Raw genomic sequence first — 23,682 nt, 5'->3', positions numbered from 1 at the left:
GCCTCTAGCAACACACCTGACCTGCTCTCCCTCACTGCCCAAGGGCACTTACCCGGGGGAAGTACCAGGGTCAGGCTGGAGGGAAGCTCTCATTCTGCCTGCCCACCCTCCTAATTCTTGTTCTCTTGCCTGTGACCTGAGCCAGGACAGACTGGGAGATGTGTAGGTGACACTGGGGAGGAGCCTCAGATGTGGGGGAGGAGTGGCTACTTGCCGACTAGTGTGGAAAAATTAAAATATTCTACCATTTGGCATTGTTAAACATTTTTTTAAAAACTTTTTTATTGAATGATAGTTAATTTACAAGGTTGTGTTAGTTTCAGGTACACAGCAAACATATATATATATTCATATATATGTATCTATTATATATACATATATGTATTCTTTTTCAAACATTGTGAAACATTTTAACAACTCTGATAGCCCAAGCTGGCAGACAAAAAGACCATCTTCACCTGTCTCTCCCTCCCTTGGATTCACACAGGGAAAGTGTACAAAGATCTTGCCAGGCACAGATGCCCCACTTCCATCCCTTTCCCCACCAAAATAAGACACTTTTTTGGACTCTACCCTGGCTGTGGGTGGTGGGGGGAGGTTATGTGAGGTTTTGGAGCTAGCAATTAGGATACAAAGTTGCTAATACAGACCCATCCAGATTCTAGCCTCACCAGCCACATATGAAAAGGTATGGTTTTCTGGCTCATTTCCACCATGGAGGATGGCCTGTGTCTCTGCCACCACCAGAACCCCTACAAGGACTTCCTCATCCTATGTGAGGATCCCTGCTAAGTCCCTGATGGCTCGCCAGTGAACCACACAGCAATATCTCCCTTCAGGGTCATCTCTGTCCCAGAACTCTCTGCACTCTCCGCCCTGGGGCACGCTATGCTGCCAGGATCCGTCACTCACTGCCCATTTTGTCCCTGGCTATCTGCTCTGTCCCACCCTGCAGTCAGCCTGCTGGGGCTCAGTCCTCCAGCTTCAGGGCTGCTCTCACTCCTGCCCCAGCACACTTCTCCATCACCTCCTGTGAGATGATCCTGCCCTTCTAAACCCTAACCCAGCCTAGCAGACAGGTTCTCAGAGCACTTACTAGGCTGCCTGAAAAAGTGTGCAATGTAGTTCACTCTGCCCTTACTCAGGGCTCGATACCCAACTTCTCTGCATGTTCCTACTTAGCTAAGGGTGCCCTGGTCTTTCCTGCTCCTTCTGGCTGTTTCCCTTCTCATCAGATTGTTCTCTGTGTACTCCTCCCTCTGTCTTTCCCTGCTTACCCTGCCCACTCCTGTCTCCTGACTTCTCCTGCTCCTTCTACTGGTTCTTGTTTTCTCTGCATGGTCCCCATTCTGACTCTTCCTTGATCCCTGTTTACTGTTTCCTCTAAATGTTTCTTGTTATTTCTGAGTGTCCTCTGGTCTCTTTCCTGATGCCTCTGTTTATTGCTTCCTCTGATGGTCCCTTGTTTCATTGTTCCATGACTCCTGTTTCTTCTTCCCTCCGACTGATCCCTGCTGCCCCTGACTGTCCTGTGTTCCCTTTGGCAGCTGTCCCTCTAGCTGATCCTTAGTCTGTGGCACCATTCTGGTTGTGCCCAGTCCATCTGGCTGCTCCCTGGTCCTGATGAGGCTTTCTCATTCCTTCCAGTTGACACAGACTGACTGCCCTTTGAGTCTTATGACTTCTCTCTAGACTCAGTTCTTTCCTGTCCCTTGGGCTGTCCTGGAATGCATTTCTAATATGCTCTCATCTAATGCTCCTGTGTCTGGTCCATGGACCACACTCTGTGGGGCACTGGTCTACCTGGCTCCTAGTCTAGGCTCTTGATCATCAGTGTATACTACTTCTGTGTGCTCTGTGCCACTGTACTTTCATCTTCTCCATCACTTGCATTATGTCTGACCTTCGGTTCCTTTGACTGTTTCTTGGGCAAGGTGAACAACTGTCCCAGTATGCCCAGGACTTTCCCTGTTTTAGCACTGAAGCCCCACATCCCAGGAAGCCCCTGTTGCCCTATCCCTCTGGAACTCTGGATGTTCCCTGGCTTCTGCAACTCTCTATTAACCCCAGTACCCACTACATGGGGCCTCTGGCTTTGGGAATGGATACTGTGCCTTCCAGCTCTTCTCTAGTCCCTCTAGCTGTTCGCTAGTAAGTCAGGTTACTATCCAATACCAGATACACTTTTGATGCCCACTGTGCTATTCCCGTCTTCTGGTTAGGCCCCAGAACTTCTAGAGGACACCCAGCACAGCTTTGCTGTTCCCCAGCCTCAGCGACTGTTCCTTGTTGCCCCTGGTGCCCTTGGCTACTCCTCAGCTTTGGAGGCCCCTTTATGCCTCTCCAACTGTCGCATGGGTCTGTCACTTCCCTGCTCTTCCAACCTGTCTACAGCTTCAGCAGCTGGTACCAGCTTCCTCTGGCTGCTGCCTACTCCCAGGCTCGTCTTTCCCATTTCTCCCCATTTCCTGTCCCCCAGTACCTGTGCCTTTCCCCACCCGCTCAGATTTTCCATCTGATCCCAGTTATCTCTTGAAGTGGCTTATCTGGCAGGCTCTTACCCAACACACCAAACCTTTTTGTTTTTTCCATCTAGCTGAGTCTTCTGTTTCCTCATCCCTCTGGCTGGTCTCTGTTCCCTCTGGCTGCTATCTGATTCCTCTATCTCCTGGTCTCTCCTCCTATTTTGAAATCTTTCTGATTGTTCTCATACCTTCTGGCTCTTGCGTGCCCCCCACTATTACCACTTCTCCAGCTTAGACTACTGTTTATTGGTCTCTTTGCTGCTCTCTGGCCTCTGGCTCTTGTTTTTCCATTGCCTCTGTTTGTTCCACTGCACTCCCACCTGTCTGTGCCCCTTGGCTATCTTCTATCTAGAGTATGTACACCGTGGTCCCTCTAAATGTTCCCTGTGGCTATTCCCTATCTCTTTCTTTTACTGACCCCTCTTCCTGTTTTTCAGATTCAGTCACTATTTCTTAGCCCAACTGGCTGTTCCTTACCTCCAGGGACATTTTTATTGGTTCCATGGTGTCTCTGCCCATTTCCAGCTTCTTGACATCTAATGAAAAAACTAACAACTTAACAAATAAATATGTGAATAAATAACATTCACCAGGGTCTTTGTCATTTCCATTTCTTCTTGAAAAGGGGGCATAAGTCTATGGTTGGCAACAAAAACCTACTAGAAATCACAGGGAACTCTACTCAATGTTATGTGGCAGCCTGGATGGGAGGGTGGTTTGGGAGAGAATGGATACATGTATATGTATAGCTGAGTCCCTTCACTACTCACCTGAAACTATCACAACATTGTTAACTGGCTATACCCAAATGCAAAAATGTTTTTGGTGTTAAAAATATACATTAAATTAAAAATAAGTCTATGGTTGGGAAGGAAGACATAAGTCTTGTGCCTTGCAGAGACCAGAATCATTCATCCAGAAATTCCCACACATTGGCTGGGCAAGGGGCCATGTGCAGAAGGACTGGGGAGGACCACATGGCTATGACCCCAACTTGTGGGTATGTGACTGATCTGATGGAGCAGAAACCAGACAAGGACAATTTTCCAGAGTGCAGGTGCCCTACTGTTAGGCAGCAGTTTGTTTATCATTCAATGTCCCTATACCTTTTACTCAAAATATAACTTCAGTGACTTGGGAAAAAAGATTTAAATGTAAGAATTTCACCAATAGCAATTTTCATCACAATAGAAAACCTCGAATGCCCTAAGTTCACATACAGTGGATTGGTTAAATGATAGTTTATCCAAAGGATAAAAAGCTACTATGTTATGTATCATGTGAAGAAAAATACTTACTGTCTAGAAAATTATACTGAAGTGCCAAGTTAAAAAGGAAACAACCAAATACTGCAATTTCATTTTTAAACTTGAGCTGTATCGTGTATACGTGTGTGGTATGTATGAACACTCTCAGCCTCACATGTGTATATCCACATACCCACATACATGCACACACAAAGGGAAAGAACTGTAAGGCAATATAGCTAAATGTTAACAATGGTTAACTGTGACTAATGCTGAAATTACAAGTAATGTTTTATTTTCTTCTATTTGCTTACCTGCATATTCTAAATAATGAAATTATTAAATAATAAATATCAAAATAAGTTTTAAAAGCTTAATGTTATTCTAATGACCACATGATCCTGAGCCCCTGTGACAACCAGCCTGTCCCCAGAGTTGACAGTAGACTCAGGACAGTTGGAAGGAGGGAGTTGTGGGGCAGGGTCTGGCTCCCTTGTCTTCCTCTGTTTACACTATTTCCAGGGAACTTTTAGTGGGAAAGCTGGTCTTGGCTGGAGTGTGGTGAGGGTGGAGGATACAGTCAGGAGACCTGGTACCAGTCCACTGCTGTCACTCAAAACCCCAGGGGCCTGGGGAAGTCGTGTACCTTCCCAGGCCACTTTATTCATCTTTGAGAGGAGGAGGAAGAACTAGAAGGGCCCTAGAGACTGTGCTCACCCTACTACCCTGCCATCCTCTAAGCTCCAAAAAAGGGGACTTTTCTCCCTAGATCAAGATAGAGGGTGAATCAGCAAATCCCCAAGGATCAGCTGAGTGCATGCACAGAGCCAGTGGGTAGTCGAGAGTCTATGCTGGGCATCAGGGATAGTTTCTCCATGGCTGGGGCCGGTGGTCACCTCTAGCTGGATCTTACAAACAGACAGTATGCAGGGAGCTGCTTCCCCTTCCCCCAGGCTGTGCGGCTGACCTTCCATCCCACCTTTCCTCCAACGGCTGCATCATATTTTCCACTGAAACAGGAAGGGATCTGGATGCAGGACATCAGCCACGTGGTGCTCACCCTCAGCAGGGGGATGGTGATTCATTTCAGGGGCAGCAAGTCTGGAATTTGCCCCTCTTGTCCCCACACTAAGTCCCCAGCAACAGTTTAGAGCCATTTCCTCACTGAATGAACTCCTTCCCCTGAAGCCCTCTCCCTCCTCACCTCATATATGCTGCCTTGTTCCTTTGCATCCAGGTCTGGGGACCACTGGGGATAGTTCTGGTTGGCTGGCATCTTCCTCAACCCTTCGGCTCTCTTGCTCCCAACGCTGCTCTTCCTGGGACCCTGAGGCCAGGCTGGTCCGTGGACTCAATGTGAACTTCTGGGGCTGGAAGGAAGATCCTGCAGCCTTCACTATGGGGTCTGGCCCAAGGGCTCTGCAGAGACTTCAAAAGACCTGCAAAGGCAGTGTCCATGTGGTCAATCATTCAACATTCAGCATTCAACCCACAAGCATTTCCTGGGGGCACCAAAGAATAGTTAACACTGGATAGTGTGGGAAGTTCAGTAACCCAACACCTATGTAGAATGCGGACAAAATGCATGTAAAATGAGTAAGAGTTTTAATTCCAGCTCTTCTGCATTCTAGCTAGAATCTAGGGAAGTCACTTTGGTCTGAGTTTTTTCACTTTAAAACTGAGGATGAACACACCCATCTCACAGGGCTATTAGAGTTAAATGACATGATACTTCAAAAGCACTCACTCTTATTTGGCACTGGGAAAACACATCCCATTGATATTAAATATTGCTGTTATTATAAAGTGCAAGGAATGTTTTGTTAGTACTTCATTTAATTTTCAAACTCATCATATGAACTAGGTATTACTTTTTCCTATTTGTCTCTTTACCATCAGATAGAGCTGTTTGTAACTATTAAGAAATTTGTCCCTGGTCAGGGAACTAAGATCCCACAAGCCACGTGGTGCAGCTATATATATAAAAAAAGTTACCCCAAGATTACTTAGATTAGGGGACAGGGATTCAAACCCAAGTCTGCCTAACTCCAAAGTACATTTTCTTTAACTACTGGGCCATATGGTATTCTATATGTGGAAGAATCACAATAAACATTATTTCTGTTTCTTGCTGCCTTTAAAGTGCTCTGGCTGAAGGGTGACCATATCACATATGCATAAACTAATATTCTGTATAATTCAGTGTACATTCTGGGAAATTTATACAGCCCACTCTTGCCGAAGATGGAAACATAAACTCTTTGTACCCTCTCCCCCAATTCCCATCTGGCCCTGAAAGTCAACATGTCTGCACAGGCTCCTAAATTGGTAACCTACACTGCTTGACAAAAACTGTGTCCCAAATGGTGCCATCAACTGGTTTCTTTAGGCTCTTCAAATAATCACCAACACAGGCAACACAACCTCGATAGAAAATCAACTATTAATCTGTTCAATGGGTCCAACCTGACTACCTGTAGGACTCCATAACTCACAGCCCATATATAGAGTCAGTGATGCTCATAAACCCCTCAAAAATAGACCATCACATACTAAATCAAAGGTCCTGCAATTACCAATGTTCACAGGTCCCAATCAATGACTCCTATAGGGTTCCTAAAACTGACCCCCAAAGACCTGAAATCCCAGGCTTGCAATGAATCTTTTACCATCTCAGTGTCCCAATCAGTAACTCTCATGGACTGATTGATGACTTCAGATCTCCAACTCTTATAAAACCTCAAGAATTTCTACAGAGGTCCCAATTACTTACCCACATATATCTATGTTTCTTCAAGGATTTCCCAAGATTATCACTCACTGATTCAACATGAATGCAATCTATAGGCCCCAAATTATCTAATCTTCAGTTCAGTTCAGTCGCTCAGTCATGTCTCACTCTTTGCGACCCCATGGACTGCAGCATGCCAGGCCTCCCTGTCTATCACCAACTCCCAGAGTCTACCTAAACCCATGTCCATTGAGTCAGTGATGCCATCCAACCGTCTCATCCTCTGTCGTCCCCTTCTCCTCCTGCCTTCAATCTTTCCCAGCATCAGGGTCTTTTCAAATGAGTCAGCTCTTCGCATCAGGTGGCCAAATTATTGGAGTTTCAGCTTCAACATCAGTCCTTCCAATGAACACCCAGGACTGATCTCCTTTAGGAGGGACTGGTTGGATCTCCTTGCGGTGGCTGTGACGGCACAGAAGTGCGGTTGAGAGGAGCTACCCCACATCCCAGCATCAGGGTCTTTTCAAATGAGTCAGTTCTTCCCATCAGGTGGCCAAAGTATTGGAATTTCAGCATCAGTCCTTCCAATGAGTATTCAGGACTGATTTCCTTTAATATGGACTGGTTGGATCTCCTGGCTGTCCAAGGAACTCTTAAGAGTCTTCTCCAACATCACATTCAAAAAGTATCAATTCTTTGGCGCTCAGCTTACTTTATGGTCCAACTCTCACATCCATCCATGACTACTGGAAAAACCACAGCCTTGACTAGACGGACCTTTGTTGGCAAAGTAATGTTTCTGCTTTTTAATATGCTGTCTAGGTTGGTCATAGCTTTTCTTTTGAGTGAGAGAGTCAATTCCTAGGCAGATCGATAAGAAGTCCGGGGTCCCCAAGGAGGAGAAAGAGGCCTGGGGCTCTCGAAGCAGATGTAGGGGTCTGGAATTCTCAAGAAGGAAAGGACAAATGTCTTTTTTTCTCTACATTCCTTAGTCTTAGTCACATAAAACATTTTTTCTTTAAGTCTGAAACTGATGATTACACCACAAACAGCTCAGTTTAAACTCTGTACTAGTGATTATATAACAGCAGTGTATCCTGACTGAGGACAGTTTCTCCTTCCAGAAAACCTGACTAATCCTGATATCTTACAGTGTAAATTATGGGACTGGGTCTGGTAAAATTTTCACAGACTTGAAACATTCTTTTGATTTATTGTAATAATTAATTAAAAAGTATATAACTCCCTTCCTAACACTTCTGAGGGGGTGGCATTCTCCATCCCCCTTCTGATGTCTATGTCAGAAGCTTTCTCTGTTCCTTTTCTTACTTTAATAAAACTCTGCTACACAAAAGCTCTTAAGTGATCAAGCTTAGTCCCTGGTCCCGAAGCTAAATCTTCTTTGGAGATCACGAATCGGACATCGTTCACCATAAGCTATCACAAGGAGCAAGCGTCTTTTAATTTCATGGCTGCAGTCACCATCTGCAGTGATTTTGGAGTCCCCCAAAATAAAGCCTATCACTGTTTCCATTGTTTCCCTATTTATTTGCCATGAAGTGATGGGACCAGATGCCATGCTCTTAGTTTTCTGCATGTTGAGCTTTAAGCCAAATTTTTCACTCTCCTCTTTCACTTTCATCAAGAGGCTCTTTAGTTCTTCTTCACTTTCTGCCATAAGGGTGGTGTCATCTGCATATCTGAAGTTATCGATATTTCTCCTGGCAATTTTGATTCCAGCTTGGGCTTCATCCAGCCCAGAATTTTGTATGATGTACTCCGCATTTGTGCTGAGGGTGAGCCGCAAAATCCTAGGGACAGTCAGACTGAGAAGATGCGCACTGGGTTCACTGCTCCTGGAGACAGGGCTTCCGGGTTTCAGCTGGGTCCAATCTGCCGGGGACCAGCCAATGGCAAGCCACTCCAGTATTCTTGCCTAGAAAATCCCATGGATGGAGGAGCCTGGTAGGCTGCAGTCCGTGGGTCTCTAAGCGTCGGACAGGACTGAGCGACTTCACTTTCACTTTCCACTTTCATACATTGGAGAAGGAAATGGCAACCCACTCCAATGTTCTTGCCTGGAGAATCCCAGGGACGGGGGAGCCTGGTGGACTTCTGTCTATAGGGTCACACAGAGTCGGACACGACTGAAGTGACTTAGCAGCAGCAGCAGCAACTCTGCATTTAAGTTAAATAAGCAGGGTGACAATATACAGCCTTGACGTACTCCTTTCCCAATTTGGAACCAGTCTGCTGTTCCATGTCCAGTTCTAACTGTTGCTTCTTGAAATGCATACAGATTTCTCAGGAGGCAGGTCAGGTGGTCTGATATTCCTATCTCTTCCAGAATTTTCCGCAGTTTGTGGTGATCCACACAGTCAAAGGTTTTGGCATAGTCAATGAAGCAGAAGTTTTTCTGGAACTCTCACTTTTTCAATGATCGAACGGATGTTGGCAATTTGATCTCTGGTTCCTCTGCCTTTTCTTTTTTTTTTTTTGGAATAAAGACCATTTTATTTATTCTATTAACAAAATTGCATTATATAAAAGTGACCACAGTGAAAAATTAAATGGCATTATGTTTCCATCACAATTAGTATATGAGCCTGTCTCTAATTGGCTTTGTCTCTTTTTTCTTTTTTTAAATTTATTTATTTTAATTGGAGGCTAATTACTTTACATTATTGTATTGGTTTTGCCATACATTGACATGAATCTGCCCCGGGTGTACATGTGTTCCCCATCTTGAACCCCCCTCCCACCTCCCTCCCTATCCCATCCCTCTGGTTCATCCCAGTACACCAGGCCTGAGCATCTGGACTGGTGATTCGTTTCACGTATGATAATATACATGTTTCAATGCCATTCTCCCAAGTCATTCCACCCTCGCCCTCTCCCAGAGTCCAAAAGACTGTTCTATACATCTGTGTCTCTTTTGCTGTCTGTCCTCTGCCTTTTCTAAATCCAGTTCAAACATCTGGAAGTTCTTGGTTCACGTACTATTGAAGCCTGGCTTGAAGGATTTTGAGTATTACTTTGCTAACGTGTGAAATGAATGTAATTGTGCGGTAGTTTGAGGATTCTTTGGCATTGCCTTTCTTTGGGATTGGAATAAAAACTGACCTTTTCCAGCTAATCTTATTGGACTTTAACTCCATGATCCTCCCCCACAAAAATCCTTACAATCCTTCACTCCCAGAGGAACCAAAAACAACCCCAAATCTGGTTTGGCACTGAATTTAAAGGGCAAAAAGAAACCTTAAAATGCTGCCAGGGGGGACTTCCCTGGTGGTCTAGTGGCTAAGACTCCATGCTTCCAATGCAGGGAGCCTGGGTTTGATCCCTGGTCAGAGAACTAGATCTCACATGCTGGAACTAAGAGTTTGCATGCTGCAACTAAAGATCCCAATTGCTGCAACTGATACTGAAGATATCAGATGCCACAACTAAGCCCCAGTGCAACCAAATAAATTTTAGAAATAAATAAATACATAAAAATAATGTCACATGAAAAGCTTCCATTAAAAGAATAGTTGTTAAAAAAATGCTCCCAAGCAGAAACAACCTGTTATTTACAATGGAAAGGGATCACAATGGCACTAGACTTATTGGCAACAATTTAAAACCATATTAGACAAAAAACATCTAAAAATTATTGAGAGAAAGGGACTGAGATTTAAGAATTTAAAACCCACGCACACTCAATATCTTTCTTCTGTCAGAGCAAAACACAATTTTAGACATACAAACATTCACAGTATTATATGGCAATATTAGCATCTTAGGAGAATACTCAAGGGAATAGTGTAAACAATTACAAAGTAAATAGTAATATAAAACTCAAAATTGAAGGAATGTACTTTTGAGAAATGATTATTGCAATTGATACATAGTTATAACTGAGAAAAGAAAAACAATGTAATTGCAAAAAAAATAATGTAATTGGGCATTTGGAACAAATAACACTGTTACTTTGTGGCTCAGCTGGTAAAGAATCTGCCTGCAATGCAGGAGACCAGGGTTTTATCCTTGGGTTGGGAAGCTCCCCTGGAGAAGGGAAAGGCTACCCACTCCAGTATTCTGGCCTTGAGAATTCTATGGACTGTATAGTCGATGGAGTCACAAAGAGTTGGACACAACTGAATGACTTTCACTTCACTATTATTAAGTGGAAAAAAATTTAAATAACCTATCCAAGGTCACATAGATTGTAAGTCTTACTCCAGAGTCTGTTCTCTTAATCATTATGTTATACCACAAGTATTCATGTACAAATGTAAGAAAGTAAAAGTTAAGTCACTCAGTTGTGTCCAACTCTTTGCAACCCCATGGACTGTAGCCTGCCAGGCTCTTCCATCCATGGGATTTTCCAGGCAAGAGTATTGGAGTGGGTTGCCATTTCCTTCACCAACATATGTGAGAGTTGGACCATAAAGAAGGCTGAGTGCTGAAGAACTGATGCTTTCAAACTGTGGTGATGGAAAAGATACTTGAGAGTCCCTTGGACAGCAAGGAGATCAAACCAGTAAATCCTAAAGGAAATCAATCCTGAAATATTCATTGGAAGGACTGATGCTGAAGCAGAAGCTCCAATACTTTGGTCACCTGATGCAAAGAGCCGACTCACTGGAAAAGACCCTCATGTTTGGAAAGACTAAAAGCAAAAGGAGAAGGGGTCAACAGAGGATGAGATGGTTAGATAGCATCACTGACTCAATGGACATGAACTTGAGCAAACTCCGGGAGATAATGGAAAACAGAGGAGCCTGGTGCTACAGTCCATGGGATCACAAACAGTCGGACACAACTTAGTGACTGAACAAAAACAACAACAAATGCTGAAAACTATAAAATGCTGATGAGGCAAATCAACAAAGATCTAAAATGTATAGATACTGTGTTTATGGCATAAAGATACCAATTCTCCACCAGTTGATCTGCAGATTTAATACAACTTCTACCAAAATCTCGGCAAGAATTTTTTGTAGATATAGGCAAAATTATTCTAAAATCTATGTGAAAAGACAGAGGATATACAATAGAGAACAGTTAAAGCAATTCTGACAAAGAATAAAGTGGGAGAAATCAACCTGATTTCAATACTTTTTATTTACCCCAGGTGGCGCTAGTGGTAAAGTGCCCGACTGCCAATACAGAAGACTTAATAGACGAGGGTTTGATCTCTGGGTTGGGAAGATTCCCTGGAGGAGGGCACAGCAACCCATTCCAATATTCTTGCACGGAGAATCCTAGGGACAGAGGAGCCTGGCCAGCTACAGTCCATAGGGTGGCAAAGAGACAGATACGACTGAAGCAACTTAGCACGCACACATAGGAATCAAGACAATGGGGTATAGATGAATGGATAGGCATATAGACCAATGGAACAGAATCAGTTCAGTACAGTTCAGTCGCTCCATCGTGGCTGACTCTTTGCAACCCCATGGACTGCAGCACGCCAGGCCTCCCTGTCCGTCACCAACTCCCGGAGTTTACTCAAACTCACGTCTGTTGAGTCGGTGATGCCATCCAACCATCTCATTCTCTGTTGTCCCCTTCTCCTCCCACGTTCAATCTTTCCCAGTATCAGGGTCCTTTTCAATGAGTCAGTTCTTCCTATCAGGTGGCCAAAGTATTGGAGTTTCAGCTTCAGCATCAGTCCTTCCAATGAATATTCAGGACTGATTTCCTTTAGGATGGACTGGTTGATCTCCTTGCAGTCCGAGGGGACTCCAGAATCTTCTCCAACACCACAGTTCAAAAGCATCAAATCTTCAGTGCTCAGCTCTCTTTATAGTAAAACTCTCACATCCATACATGACTACTGGAAAAAACATAGCTTTGACTAGATGGACCTTTGTTGGCAAAGTAATGTCTCTACTTTTTAATATGCTGTCTAGGTTGGTCATACCTTTTCTTCCAAGGAGTAAGCGTCTTTTAATTTCATGGTTGTACTCACCATATGCAGCAATTTTGGAGCCCAAAAGAATAAAGTCTGACACTGTTTCCACTGCTTGCCCATCTATTTGCCATGAAGTGATGGGACCAGATGCCATGATCTTAGTTTTCTGAATGTTGAGCTTTAAGCCAACTTTTTCACTCTCCTCTTTCACTTTCATCAAGAGGCTCTTTAGTTTTTCTTCGCTTTCAGCCATAAGGGTGGTGTCATCTGCATATCTGAAGTTATTGATATTTCTCCCAGCAATCTTGATTCCAACATGGGCTTCATCCAGCCCAGCGTTCCTCATGATGTACTCTGCATATAAGTTAAATAAGCAGGGTGGCAATATACAACCTTGATGTACTCCTTTCCCTATCTGGTACCAGTCTGTTGTTCCATGTCCAGTTCTGACTGTTGCTTCCTGACCTGCATGCAGATTTCTCAAGAGGCAGGCCAGATAGTCTGGTATTCCCATCTCTTGAAGAATTTTCTACAGTTTGTGGTGATCCACACAGTCAAAGGCTTTGGCATAGCCAATGAAGCAGAAGTAGATGTTTTTCTTGAACCCTCTTGCTTTTTCGATGATCCAACGGATGTTGGCAATTTGATCTCTGGTTCCTCTGTCTTTTCTAAATCCAGCTTGAACACCTGGAAGTTCACGGTTCACATACTGTTGAAGCCTGACTTGAAGAATTTTGAGCATTACTTTACTAGTGTGTGAGATGAGTACAATTGTGCAATAGCTTGAGGATTCTTTGGCATTGCCTTTCTTTGGGATTGGAATGAAAACTGAACTTTTCCAGTCCTGTGGCCACAGATGAGTTTTCCAGATTCGCTGGCATATTGACTGCAGCACTTGCACAGCATCATCTTTAAGGATTTGAAATAGTTCAACTGAAATTCCATCACCTCCACTAGCTGTGTTCACAGTGATGCTTCCTAAGGCCCACTTGACTTTGTATTCCAGGATGTCTGGCTCTAGGTGAGTGATCACACCATGGTGATTATCTGGGTCATGAAGATCTTTTTTGTACAGTTCTTCTGTGTATTCTTGCCATCTCTTAATTTCTTCTGCTTCTGTTAGGTCCATACCATTTCTGTCCTTTATCAAGCCCATCTTTGCATGAAATGTTCCCTTGGTATCTCTAATTTTCTTGAAGAGATCTCTAGTCTTTCCCATTCTATTGTTTTCCTCTATTTCTTTGCAGTGATCACTGAGGAAGGTTTTCTTATCTCTCCTTGCTATTCTTTGGACCTCTGCATTCAAATGGGTATTTCTTTCCTTTTCTCCTTTGCTTTTCGCTTCTCTTCTTTTCACAGCTATTTGTAAGGCCTTCTCAGACAGCCATTTTCCCGCTGCTCTAGCCCCTACCATCTTGCTGAGGTTTCTCTGACCTTGGGCGTGGGGTATCTCCTCACAGCCACTCCAGCAAAGCACATGCAACAGAATAGAGGACACAGATATCGCCTCCTACAAATATAGCCATGTAAATTTTTTTACAAAGGTACAAAAACAATTCAATATCTTTTCAACAAGTGGTGCTAGAGTAATTGGATATTCACAAGCAAAAAACCAAACAACAACAATAAGACAAAAACAAAAACAAACAAAAAAAAACAAATTACTCTCATTCTAATTGTTACACTGGGGTTTCCATAGTGGCTCAGCAGTGAAGAATCTGCCTGTAATGCAGGAGATGCTGGTTCGATCCCTGGGTAGGGAAGATCCCTTGAAGGATGGCATGGCAATCCACTCCAGTATTCTTGCCTGGAGAATCCTATGGACAGAGGAGCCTGGTGGGCTAGGATTGCAAAGAGTTAGTCAGATATGACTGAAGCAATTGAGCATGAGAATGCATAAAAAATTAACCCAAAATGGATCATAGATTTATGTGTAAAATGTAAAATTATTGGAAGAAAACAGAAGAGAAAATTGTCAGGACTTAGGGCTTAGTGAAGAGTTCTTAGGTATGACACCAAAAACAAGATTTTTAAAAAAGAAAAAAATAGATAAGTTTATCAAAATTAAAAATTGTAGCTCTGCAAAAGACACTCTTAAGAGGATGAAATGACAAGCTTCATACTGAGAGAAAATATTCACAAACCCCTTATTTTACAAAAGACTAATATTTATAACATATAAAGAACTAAATGGACAAAAGACATGAAGAGAGAGACATTTCACCAAAGAGAACATGTGGAGGGCAAGTAAGCACATGAGAATATGTTCAACATTCACAGACAAGCAAAGACACGACCCCTAGAATAGCTAAACCAGTCTTTTTTTTTTTTTTGGCCATGCCATGTGGCAAGCAGGATCTTAGTTCCCTAACCAGGAATTGAACCCACGCCTCCTGCAGTAGACTTCAGAGTCCAGTGGACCCAGAGCTAAACCAGTCTTAATGAAGAAGAATAAAGTGGGAGAATCATCCTAATAAATATTAAAAGTTCCCTACATGGATATATTAATAAAAACTGATTTGGGCAGACGGACAGACACATATCAATGGAACAGAATAGAGGATCCAGAAATAACCCCACGTAAGTATGACCAACTGATTTTTTCTTTTACAAACATGTAAAGCAACGCAATGGTGCTAGAACAATTGTACATCCAGAGCAACCTTCCAGGTTGAATATAGATGGTCTATGGGGTCGCACAGAGTTGGACACGACTGAAGTGACTTAGCAGCAGCAGCAGCAGCATGAAGAAGGCATGTCCAGAGAGGGCATGGAAGCTCTGTACCTCTCCCCTGATAAGTTGCCCCGTGAATCCCTTCTATCTGGCTGTTCCTGAGTTGTATCTTTATAAACTGGTAAACAGTGTTTTCTTGCTATCTGAGCTATTCTAGCAAACACTAAACCTGAGGAAGAGGTCCTGGGAACCCCCAATTTATAGCCAGTAAATCAGAAGTATGGGTGGCCTGGGACTTGCAGTGACTGGCATCTGAAGTGGGGGCAGTGGGATTGACCCCTTTAATTTTGGGGATCTGATGCTAACTCCAGATGGTTGTTGTTTAGTTGCTAAGTCATGTTTGAGACTCCATGGACTGTAGCCCACCAGGCTTCTCTGCCCAAGGGATTTCCCTGGCAAGAATACAAAATAGAAAGATGGCAGTGTCAAAATATAAAGATGGTAACGATAACCCTATATGCGAGACAGCAAAAGAGACACAGATGTATAGAACAGTCTTTTGGACTCTGTGGGAGAAGGCGAGGGTGGGATGATTTGAGAGAATAGCATTGAAACATGTATATTATCATATGTGAAACAGATTGCCAGTCCAGGTTCGATGCATGAGACAGGGTGCTCAGGGCTGGTGCACTGGGATGACCCAGAGGGATGGGATGGGGAGGGAGGTGGGAGGGGGGTTCAGGATGGGGAATACATGTACACCCATGGCGGATTCATGTCAATGTATGGCAAAACCCATTTTAATTGTAATTAGCCTCCAATTAAAATAAATAAATTTTAAAAAATTGAATTGAGTTGTTGGACATTCAGTTGGTGTCAGAGAATCAGAGAATGGCAAAGTTTTTAGATTGGACACCAAAAGCATAATCCATAAAAGGAAACACTGACAAACTGGGTCTTGTCAAAAATTTAAAAACCTTTGCTCTGAAAAAGACCAGAGGATGGAAAAGATGAAGAGAATGAAAAGACAAGCTACTGACTGTGAACAATACTTGAAGATAACATATCTGACAGAAGACTGGTATGTAGAATATATAAAACACTCTCTATACATCTGTGTCTCTTTTGCTGTCTCATATACAGGGTTATCATTTGCATCTTTCTAAATTCCATATATATGCATTAGTATACTGTATTGGTGTTTTTCTTTCTGGCTTACTTCACTCTGTATAATAGGCTCCAGTTTCATCTACCTCATTAGAACTGATTCAAATGTATTCTTTTTAATGACTGAATAATACTCCATTGTGTATATGTACCAAAACTTTCTTATCCATAGTCTTTTGGACTCTGTGGGAGAGGGTGAGGGTGGGATGGTTTGGGAGAATGGCATTGAAACATGTATGTTGTCATATGTGAAACGAATCACCAGTTCAGGGTCGATGCATGTTACAGGATGCTCGGGGCTGGTGTGCGGGGATGACCCAGAGGGAGGATAAAGGAGGAGGGAGGTGGGAGAGGGGTTCAGGAGGGGGAACTCATTTTCACCCGGGGCGGATTCATGTCAATGTATGGCAAAACCAACCAATATAATATTGTAAAATAATTAGCCTCCAATAAAAAATAAATAAAAAAAAGAATATATAAAACACTCTCAAAACTCAACAGTAAAATCATCCAAACAATTCAATTAGAAAATACTAACAGACATTTCACCAAAGAGGATACATAGATGGCAAATAGGCATATGAAAATAGTTCCCATATTATCTACCAGGGAAATGCAAATGAAAACTACAATGAGATATCACTACACATATATCAGAATAGCTAAAATAAATACTGACAATGCAAAATGCTGGTGAGGATGTAGAATAACTGGATCTCTCCTACATCGTTGAAAAAATGTCAAAAGTTTATATATTATATGATTTGATCAATATAACAATTTTGAAGTGACAAAATTTTAGACATGGAGAACAGATTAGTGGTTTCCAAGGGTTAATAGAGACAACAGGTGAACAGTGTGGTTATAAAAGGGCAATGCTAGGGACTACTGTGATATTGAAACCATTCAGTATTTTGACTATGGTGATGGATACACAAAGCTTCACAGGTGATAAAATTGTATAAAACTTAGTATACACATATATGTATGAGTAAGACTGAGGAAATCTGACGAAGATGGTTGAATTGTATCAGGGTCAAAATTCTGGTTGGTATATTATACTTTAATTTTGTAAAATGTCATAACTGGAGGAAACTGAGAAAAGTGCACAAGGGATCACTTTGCATTATTTTTTTACTACAGCATGTGAATCCACAGTTATCTCAAAATATATTTCAATTAAAAATTTTTAAATGATGTTCAGTGCCAATGTTTAAAAAACTGTTCAAAGCTTTTGTAAGCAAAGGAAACCAGTGACAAAATGAAAAGACAACCTACTGGATGGGAGAAAACATTTGCAAATGATATGACTGATAAGAAATATCCAACATATTATATATAAACAGCTCATACAACTCAATATCAAAAAACAAACAACCCAATTTAAAAATGGGCAGAAATGATACTGTGTATAGTACCAAACCCTATATATGCTATATCTCTTATACACATGCATACCTATGACAAAACTAATTTACGATTTGGGTACAATAAGAGATTAACAACAACTAATAATAAAATAGAACAACTGTAACAATATATTGTGACAAAAGTTAGGTAAATGTGGCCTCTCTCTCTTAAAATATCTTATTGAATGGAAATGCAGATATGGAGAACAGACTTGTGGACACAGTGCAGGGAGGAGAGGACAGGACAAATTGAGAGTAGCACTGACATACATACACTACAATGTGTAAAATAGACAGCTAGTGGGAAGCTGCTTTATAACACAAGGAGCCCAGCCTGGTGCTCTGTGAAGATCTAGAGGGGTGGGATCGGGTGGGGGAGGCTCAAGAGGGAGGGGATTATATATATGTATAATTATGGCTGATTCACATTGTTGTACAGCAGAAACCAACACAACACTGCTAAGCAATTATCTTCCAATTAAAAACACACACAAAAAAAATGGGCAGAAGAACTAAATAGACATTTTTGCAAAGAAGAAATGAAGATGGTCAACAGGCACATGAAAAGATGCTCAGCATCATTAATCATCAGGGAAATTCAAATCAAAACCACAATGAGATATCACCACACACCTGTCAGAATGGCTATTATCAAAAAACCTACAAATAACAAATGTTGGCAAGGATGTGGAGAAAAGGGAACCCTTGTACACTGTGATGGGAACGTAAATTGGTACAGCCAGTGTGGAAAACAGAATAGAGGTTTCTCAAAAAGCTAAAAATAGAACTACCATATGACCCAGCAATCCCACTCCCTATCACTTTACTTACAGAATTTTGGCTTAAACAACAAATATTTATCTCTTACAATTCCAGAGGCTGGGAAATCCAAGCTCAAATGTCAGCAGATTTGGTGTCTGGTGAGAACCTGTTTCCTGATTCATAGACAGCCATCTTCTTGTGTCCTCACATGGCAAAAGGTGGAAAGGAGTTCTCTGAGGTTTCTTTTATAAGGACACTAATCCCATTCATGAGGGCTCTACCCTCATGACCTAATCACCTCCCAAAGGCCTTACCTCTTAATACCATCACACTGGGATTTAGGATTTTAAGGTGTGAATTTGGGTGGGAGGCGGCACATAAACATGCAGTCCACTGCATACATCAAAAGATTCTCAACACTCATTAGGGAAATAGAAATCAAAACCACAATGAGACACCACTTCACAATCATTAAGATGGCTAGAATGAAAACAGACAATAACAAGTGTTAAGAATGACACATTGGAACCTTCATATATTTCTGGTAGCATGTAAAATGGTGCGACTATTTTGAAAAACTATTTGGCAGTTCTTTAAAGGTACCGTATGACCTAGCAATTCCACTTCTGAAAGAAATGAAAATATACATCCACACAAAAACTTGTACACAAATGTTCACGGCAGCATTATTCATAGTAGCCAAAAAGTGAAAACAACCCAAATATCTATCAACTGATGAATGGATAAGCAAAATGAGGTTTATCCACACAAAGGAATATTATTCAGTAATAAAGAATGAAGTACTGATACATGGTATAGCATGGATGAATCTTGAAAACATTCTAAGTGAAAAAAGATAGTCACTGAAGAGCATATATTGTTTGATTCCATATATATGAAAAGTCTAGAGTAAGCAAATTTATAGAGACAGATAGTAAATCAGTGGCTGCTTGCAGCTGGAGGTATGGGGTGGGAATGTGGAACCAGTACAATGTTTCTTTTTGGGGGTGATGAAATGTTCTAAAATTGGATTATGAGGGTGATTTGCACAATGTGAACACACTAACAACCATTGAATTGTAAGCTTTAAATGTTGAAGTTTGTGGAAGGTGAATTATATCAATAAAGCTGTTAGAAAAAGAAAAGATCATGTAGTTAGTAAGTGGCCATGCAGGATTTCAAATCCAGTATCTGGAAAGGGGAAGGTATTTAACAAACATTTGTTGAATGAATGAATGAATGAATATCTTTCACTTCCAAATTAGCAACAAGATAGAGGTTCTCTCTATCAAGTATCATTCAACATTGTTCTGAAAGCTCTAGCTAATACAATAGAAGATGAAGTAATCAGAAGAAAATATTTGAAAGGAAGAGAGAATCATTGTTAATTGAATGTGACATGATATTATATCTAGGAGAACTAAGAGACCATAAAAGGCAACTATAATTCACATGAGAATGTGATAACTGATTGAATAAGAAATAACATACAAAAAAGAAAAATATTTAAATCAATATTTCCCCCTATGGAAATAGAGAAATGTGCTATTTATTGTGATGATGCAATCAAGTGTAAAATATCTAAGAATGAACTTTAAAAAAAGGTCCTGAATCTGTAGGAAGAAAACTATAAAATATAGTTTTAATGGTTGCTTTTGAAGTAAAATAAAATGGTTTTTAACATTCATATGAAAGAATAAATGCTAAAAAATATGAAAGAAAACAAAGAAAGGAAGAGTGAGGGGATTAGCACTATTAAATATTAAAAGTACTCCTAAAGTCACAACAGTTATTTGAAAGGGAGTAGATACATATATAGAAGAAAAAAATTGAGTTCAGAAATAGAACATTTGGGAATTTATAAGACAAAAGGGGCATTTAACTGAGTTTGAAAAGGGTATTCATTTAATGATTGGTGCTGTCAAATTTTCTAACCAAATGGAAAATACAAACTTTAATTTCATCTTATACCACACACCAGAATTTTCCAGTTGGATAAAAATTTAACCCTAAAACAATGAAAATTTAAATTTAAGTCATATATTTACTTAAGCACCAAATCAGGGAGAACTCACCACACAAGACATGATATTTAGAACTTGTAAAGAAAAATTATCTAATCAGATGACTATTTTTCTAATTATATATGAAGACACGTTTCAAAAATCAAGATATAAAGAGAGATAAAGGAGAAAATTACAATAAATGACAGAAGGTTAATATCCACAAATTAGTGAGAAAGACAAACTACATTAAGGAAAAAAAGAGCAAAGGATATAAAAAAATTTTAATACATTTCAACGGCCAATAAATATGAGACGTTTGGCCACCAGTTGTCAGGAAGATGCACATCAAAATAAGCTACATACTGTTTTGTTTGGCCCTCAGAGCAGAAATTTAAAAAGCAGCAACAATCAGTGCAGGAGATGATTTTGGAGTGAGCCCTTTTATATGCTGCTAGTGGGATATGTAGTTTTACAAAAGTTTTGGAAAATAATTTAACTGATATTTCAATACATACCATCCACTTTAAGGTACATCTATTCCTGCACCTAATGATCACTCAAGATGACAGTCTCTGGCTAGAATTCAGAAATCAGTAACAAAAATTTCAACTTTGGGGGAAATAAAAATCTCATACCTAAATAACTAAGGGATCAGAGAGAAAACCACAACAGGAATTAGAAAACATTATTAATAAACTATGGTGGAAGTGTTACATATAAAAGCTTGTGACATGAAACTAAAGTGTTCTTAGAGAAAAATTCATGAACTTAATGCCTTAATACTATGAAAGAAAAGTGTGGAATATTAATTGGGATAAGCATTCAATTTAGGAATTTAAAAACAGGAATAAAAGAAAAATTCTTAAGAAAAGAAATAATAAAATCAAGGGCAGAAACTAATGACACAGAAAACAAAGATACAGGAGGACCAAGAAGGTCAAAAGTAGGCTTTTGAAACAATCACATCTCAATGCTAAAACCACCAATCACTGATCCCATGAAGCTGCGAGGGGTCCATAGGCCCCTCTATCACTATCAACAGTTCCAAATAAATGTATCATTCATCCCACAGAGCTGCATCACTCACACCACAGAAACCTTGACTATCCACCCAGTAAACCCTATCGTATACCTTATAGACCCTGCAACACTCATCCCACGGCCCTTATCACTCACCTCAAAAACTCTCTATCACTCACTCATTCTCCAGTGCTCACCTCACAGGCTCTCCACCATTCACTCTACAGACCACCCATTACTCTCCGAATGATCCTCATCACTCACATCACTGAACCCCATCATTTACCTCACAGACCGCTCCATCACATAACCTCAGTAATCCCCATGATGCCTCACATGATTCACTGCACAGGACCTCCAAGCACTAACCTCACAGAGCTCGAATCACATCTCTGACACCGGATCACTCACACCACAGTCCCCATTCCTTACTCCATTTACCCCTGATCACTCACTCCATAGACTTCCACTGCTTATCCCACTTAGACCCAGTCACTTACCCCATCAGTGGCCTCCAAGGAGGCTCATCACTCACCCTACAGACTCCTCATCGCTCAAGTCATCAATGCCCCCTGCTCACCCTATAGACTCTGTATCACTGACCCCACAGATTTCCCAAAATTCAGCACACAGACTGCTTATTACTTTCCCTAGTGCCTCCATCATTCACCCACAAACCCCTGTGTCGCGCTATGCACCATCTCACAGACTCTAGAGAAGCCCCATTACTCACCCCACAGAGTACCATCACTGAGCAAGAAAGCCACGTCCTAACGCCCCCATAATTATGTCAAGGCTTTATTGGTGCTAAATCGCCATCTCAATTAAACTCAGTCCCAGAGCCCGAAGTGTTGCAACTGCCTCTGTGGGACGCTGACGTTTCTGGACTTCACACTGCACGTGCTCAGTGTCGGCGCCGAAGCGGCCGTCCACCCCAATTACACCTGGTGCACTCACGAGGTGTCAGTGCGTGCGCGTGTCTGTGTGCGTCGGAGGAGAGGCGGGCTTTCCAATTTTCTTTAGTGACTTTGTCAGACCACTAACATGGCTGTCCTCTTGGGAGTGTCTCTCTGGGAGTCGCCATCTTGGGAGGGTGGGCATCTCTGCGGCTGCGGAACCAGCGGTCCCTCGCCGGACCTGCCTCGGCGGGGTTTCCTGGAAGCCGATCCGGCCCAGCAGGTCGGGCTGCGGCTCCCAGACTCTTCCCTCTTGCGCCACATCCTCCACTCTTACCCCAAGCGTAGGCCCGGTGTCTTCCCTTCTCTGCGTCCTGGGGCCCCGCCCTCCGGCCGCATCCCCAGGGGCCGAGGCAGTAACTCCCCCTGCCCCCTCCCCTATCCTAGCCAGAAAGACACCTCCAAGCCACCGGCCAGACACTGGCGCCCCCTCCGCAGCTCCCACCCCCGCTCCACTTCTCCAGGTGCAGAAAGGCCCCTGATCCGTGCCGGCGCCTCGCGGCGGCAGAGCCCCGGGCGCCGCTGCGTGCCCACCTGACGGCGCCTCTGTCCACCCGTCGGCTGGGGGCATCGCCCGGCTCCGGCTGTCACCGACCCTGGGTATTTGCCACGGGGAGGGGGGGAATAGTACGTGTCAAATTTAGGCCAGGAAGCGGAAGTCGCCCGCAGCGAGAGTTTAACCACTGTGGGCGCGGGGAGCTGAGGTGGTTGAGCGCCAGAAACCAAGTATCTGTGCATGGAGCAGTGGAGGAGTTGGGGGGGCGGGCTTGTGACATTAGTAATGGGACATTTCATCCATTAAAACAAGGAAAACAAAACTCGAGTACTCAGGCGTCCCTATTTCCTTATATAAGCATGAAGGCTAAAGCTCTCTTCTAAATATCCAAGGTTTCAAGGTTTTTTGTTTGTTTTTTAAGATTTATTTATTTAATATTGGACTGCGCTGGTTTTCTTCCTTGCTGCTGCGGGTGTTCTCGAGTTGTGGCGAGTGGGCTTATCGCGGTGGCTTCTCTGGGAGCCCGGGCTCTAGGCACCAGGCTTCGCGGAGTCTTTGGCTCAATAGTTGTGGCACAGGGGCTTAGTTGTTCCTCAGCATGTCGGATCTTAGAGCCGGTTTCCGCTGCATTGGCAGGTAGATTATTAACCACTGGACCACCAGGAAAGCCCCAAGTTCTGATTTGATTCATTTTCATTAGTATTCGGTTTCAAGTGCTAATTTGTAACCCTTTCCCCCTTTTGACCCAAGGATTATTTAGAAATCCAGTGTCAAACTTGCAGAACTT

The 23,682-nt window shown here is 42.2% G+C and overlaps 1 protein-coding gene across 3 annotated transcripts in view; it reads right to left on the bottom strand.

The window, feature by feature from the left end:
* Positions 1-23,043, bottom strand: part of ZNF41 (zinc finger protein 41) — a 49,822-nt gene extending 26,779 nt beyond the window's left edge. The window contains exons 1-2 of one of the 3 annotated variants that reach the window (XM_055438141.2): positions 22,934-23,043; positions 4,977-5,211 (exon numbers count right to left, since the gene is read on the bottom strand). In XM_055438141.2, coding sequence (XP_055294116.1) covers positions 4,977-5,048 — 72 coding nt within the window. In that variant the 5' untranslated portion in view covers positions 5,049-5,211; positions 22,934-23,043. Of the gene's footprint in view, positions 1-4,976; positions 5,212-22,176; positions 22,866-22,933 lie in introns of those variants that run through there. The other 2 variants (XM_055438140.2, XM_055438143.2) reach the window with 2 other exon arrangements.
* Between the last annotated feature and the right edge of the window lie 639 nt (positions 23,044-23,682).

This window comes from Moschus berezovskii, chromosome X, assembly GCF_049115385.1.
Source record: "Moschus berezovskii isolate FMDL1 chromosome X, NW_MosBer_1.0, whole genome shotgun sequence".
Classification (NCBI taxonomy): Eukaryota; Metazoa; Chordata; class Mammalia; order Artiodactyla; family Moschidae; genus Moschus; species Moschus berezovskii.
Note: the sequence above shows the minus strand (reverse complement) of the source record. Positions and strands in the feature narration are given on the sequence as shown.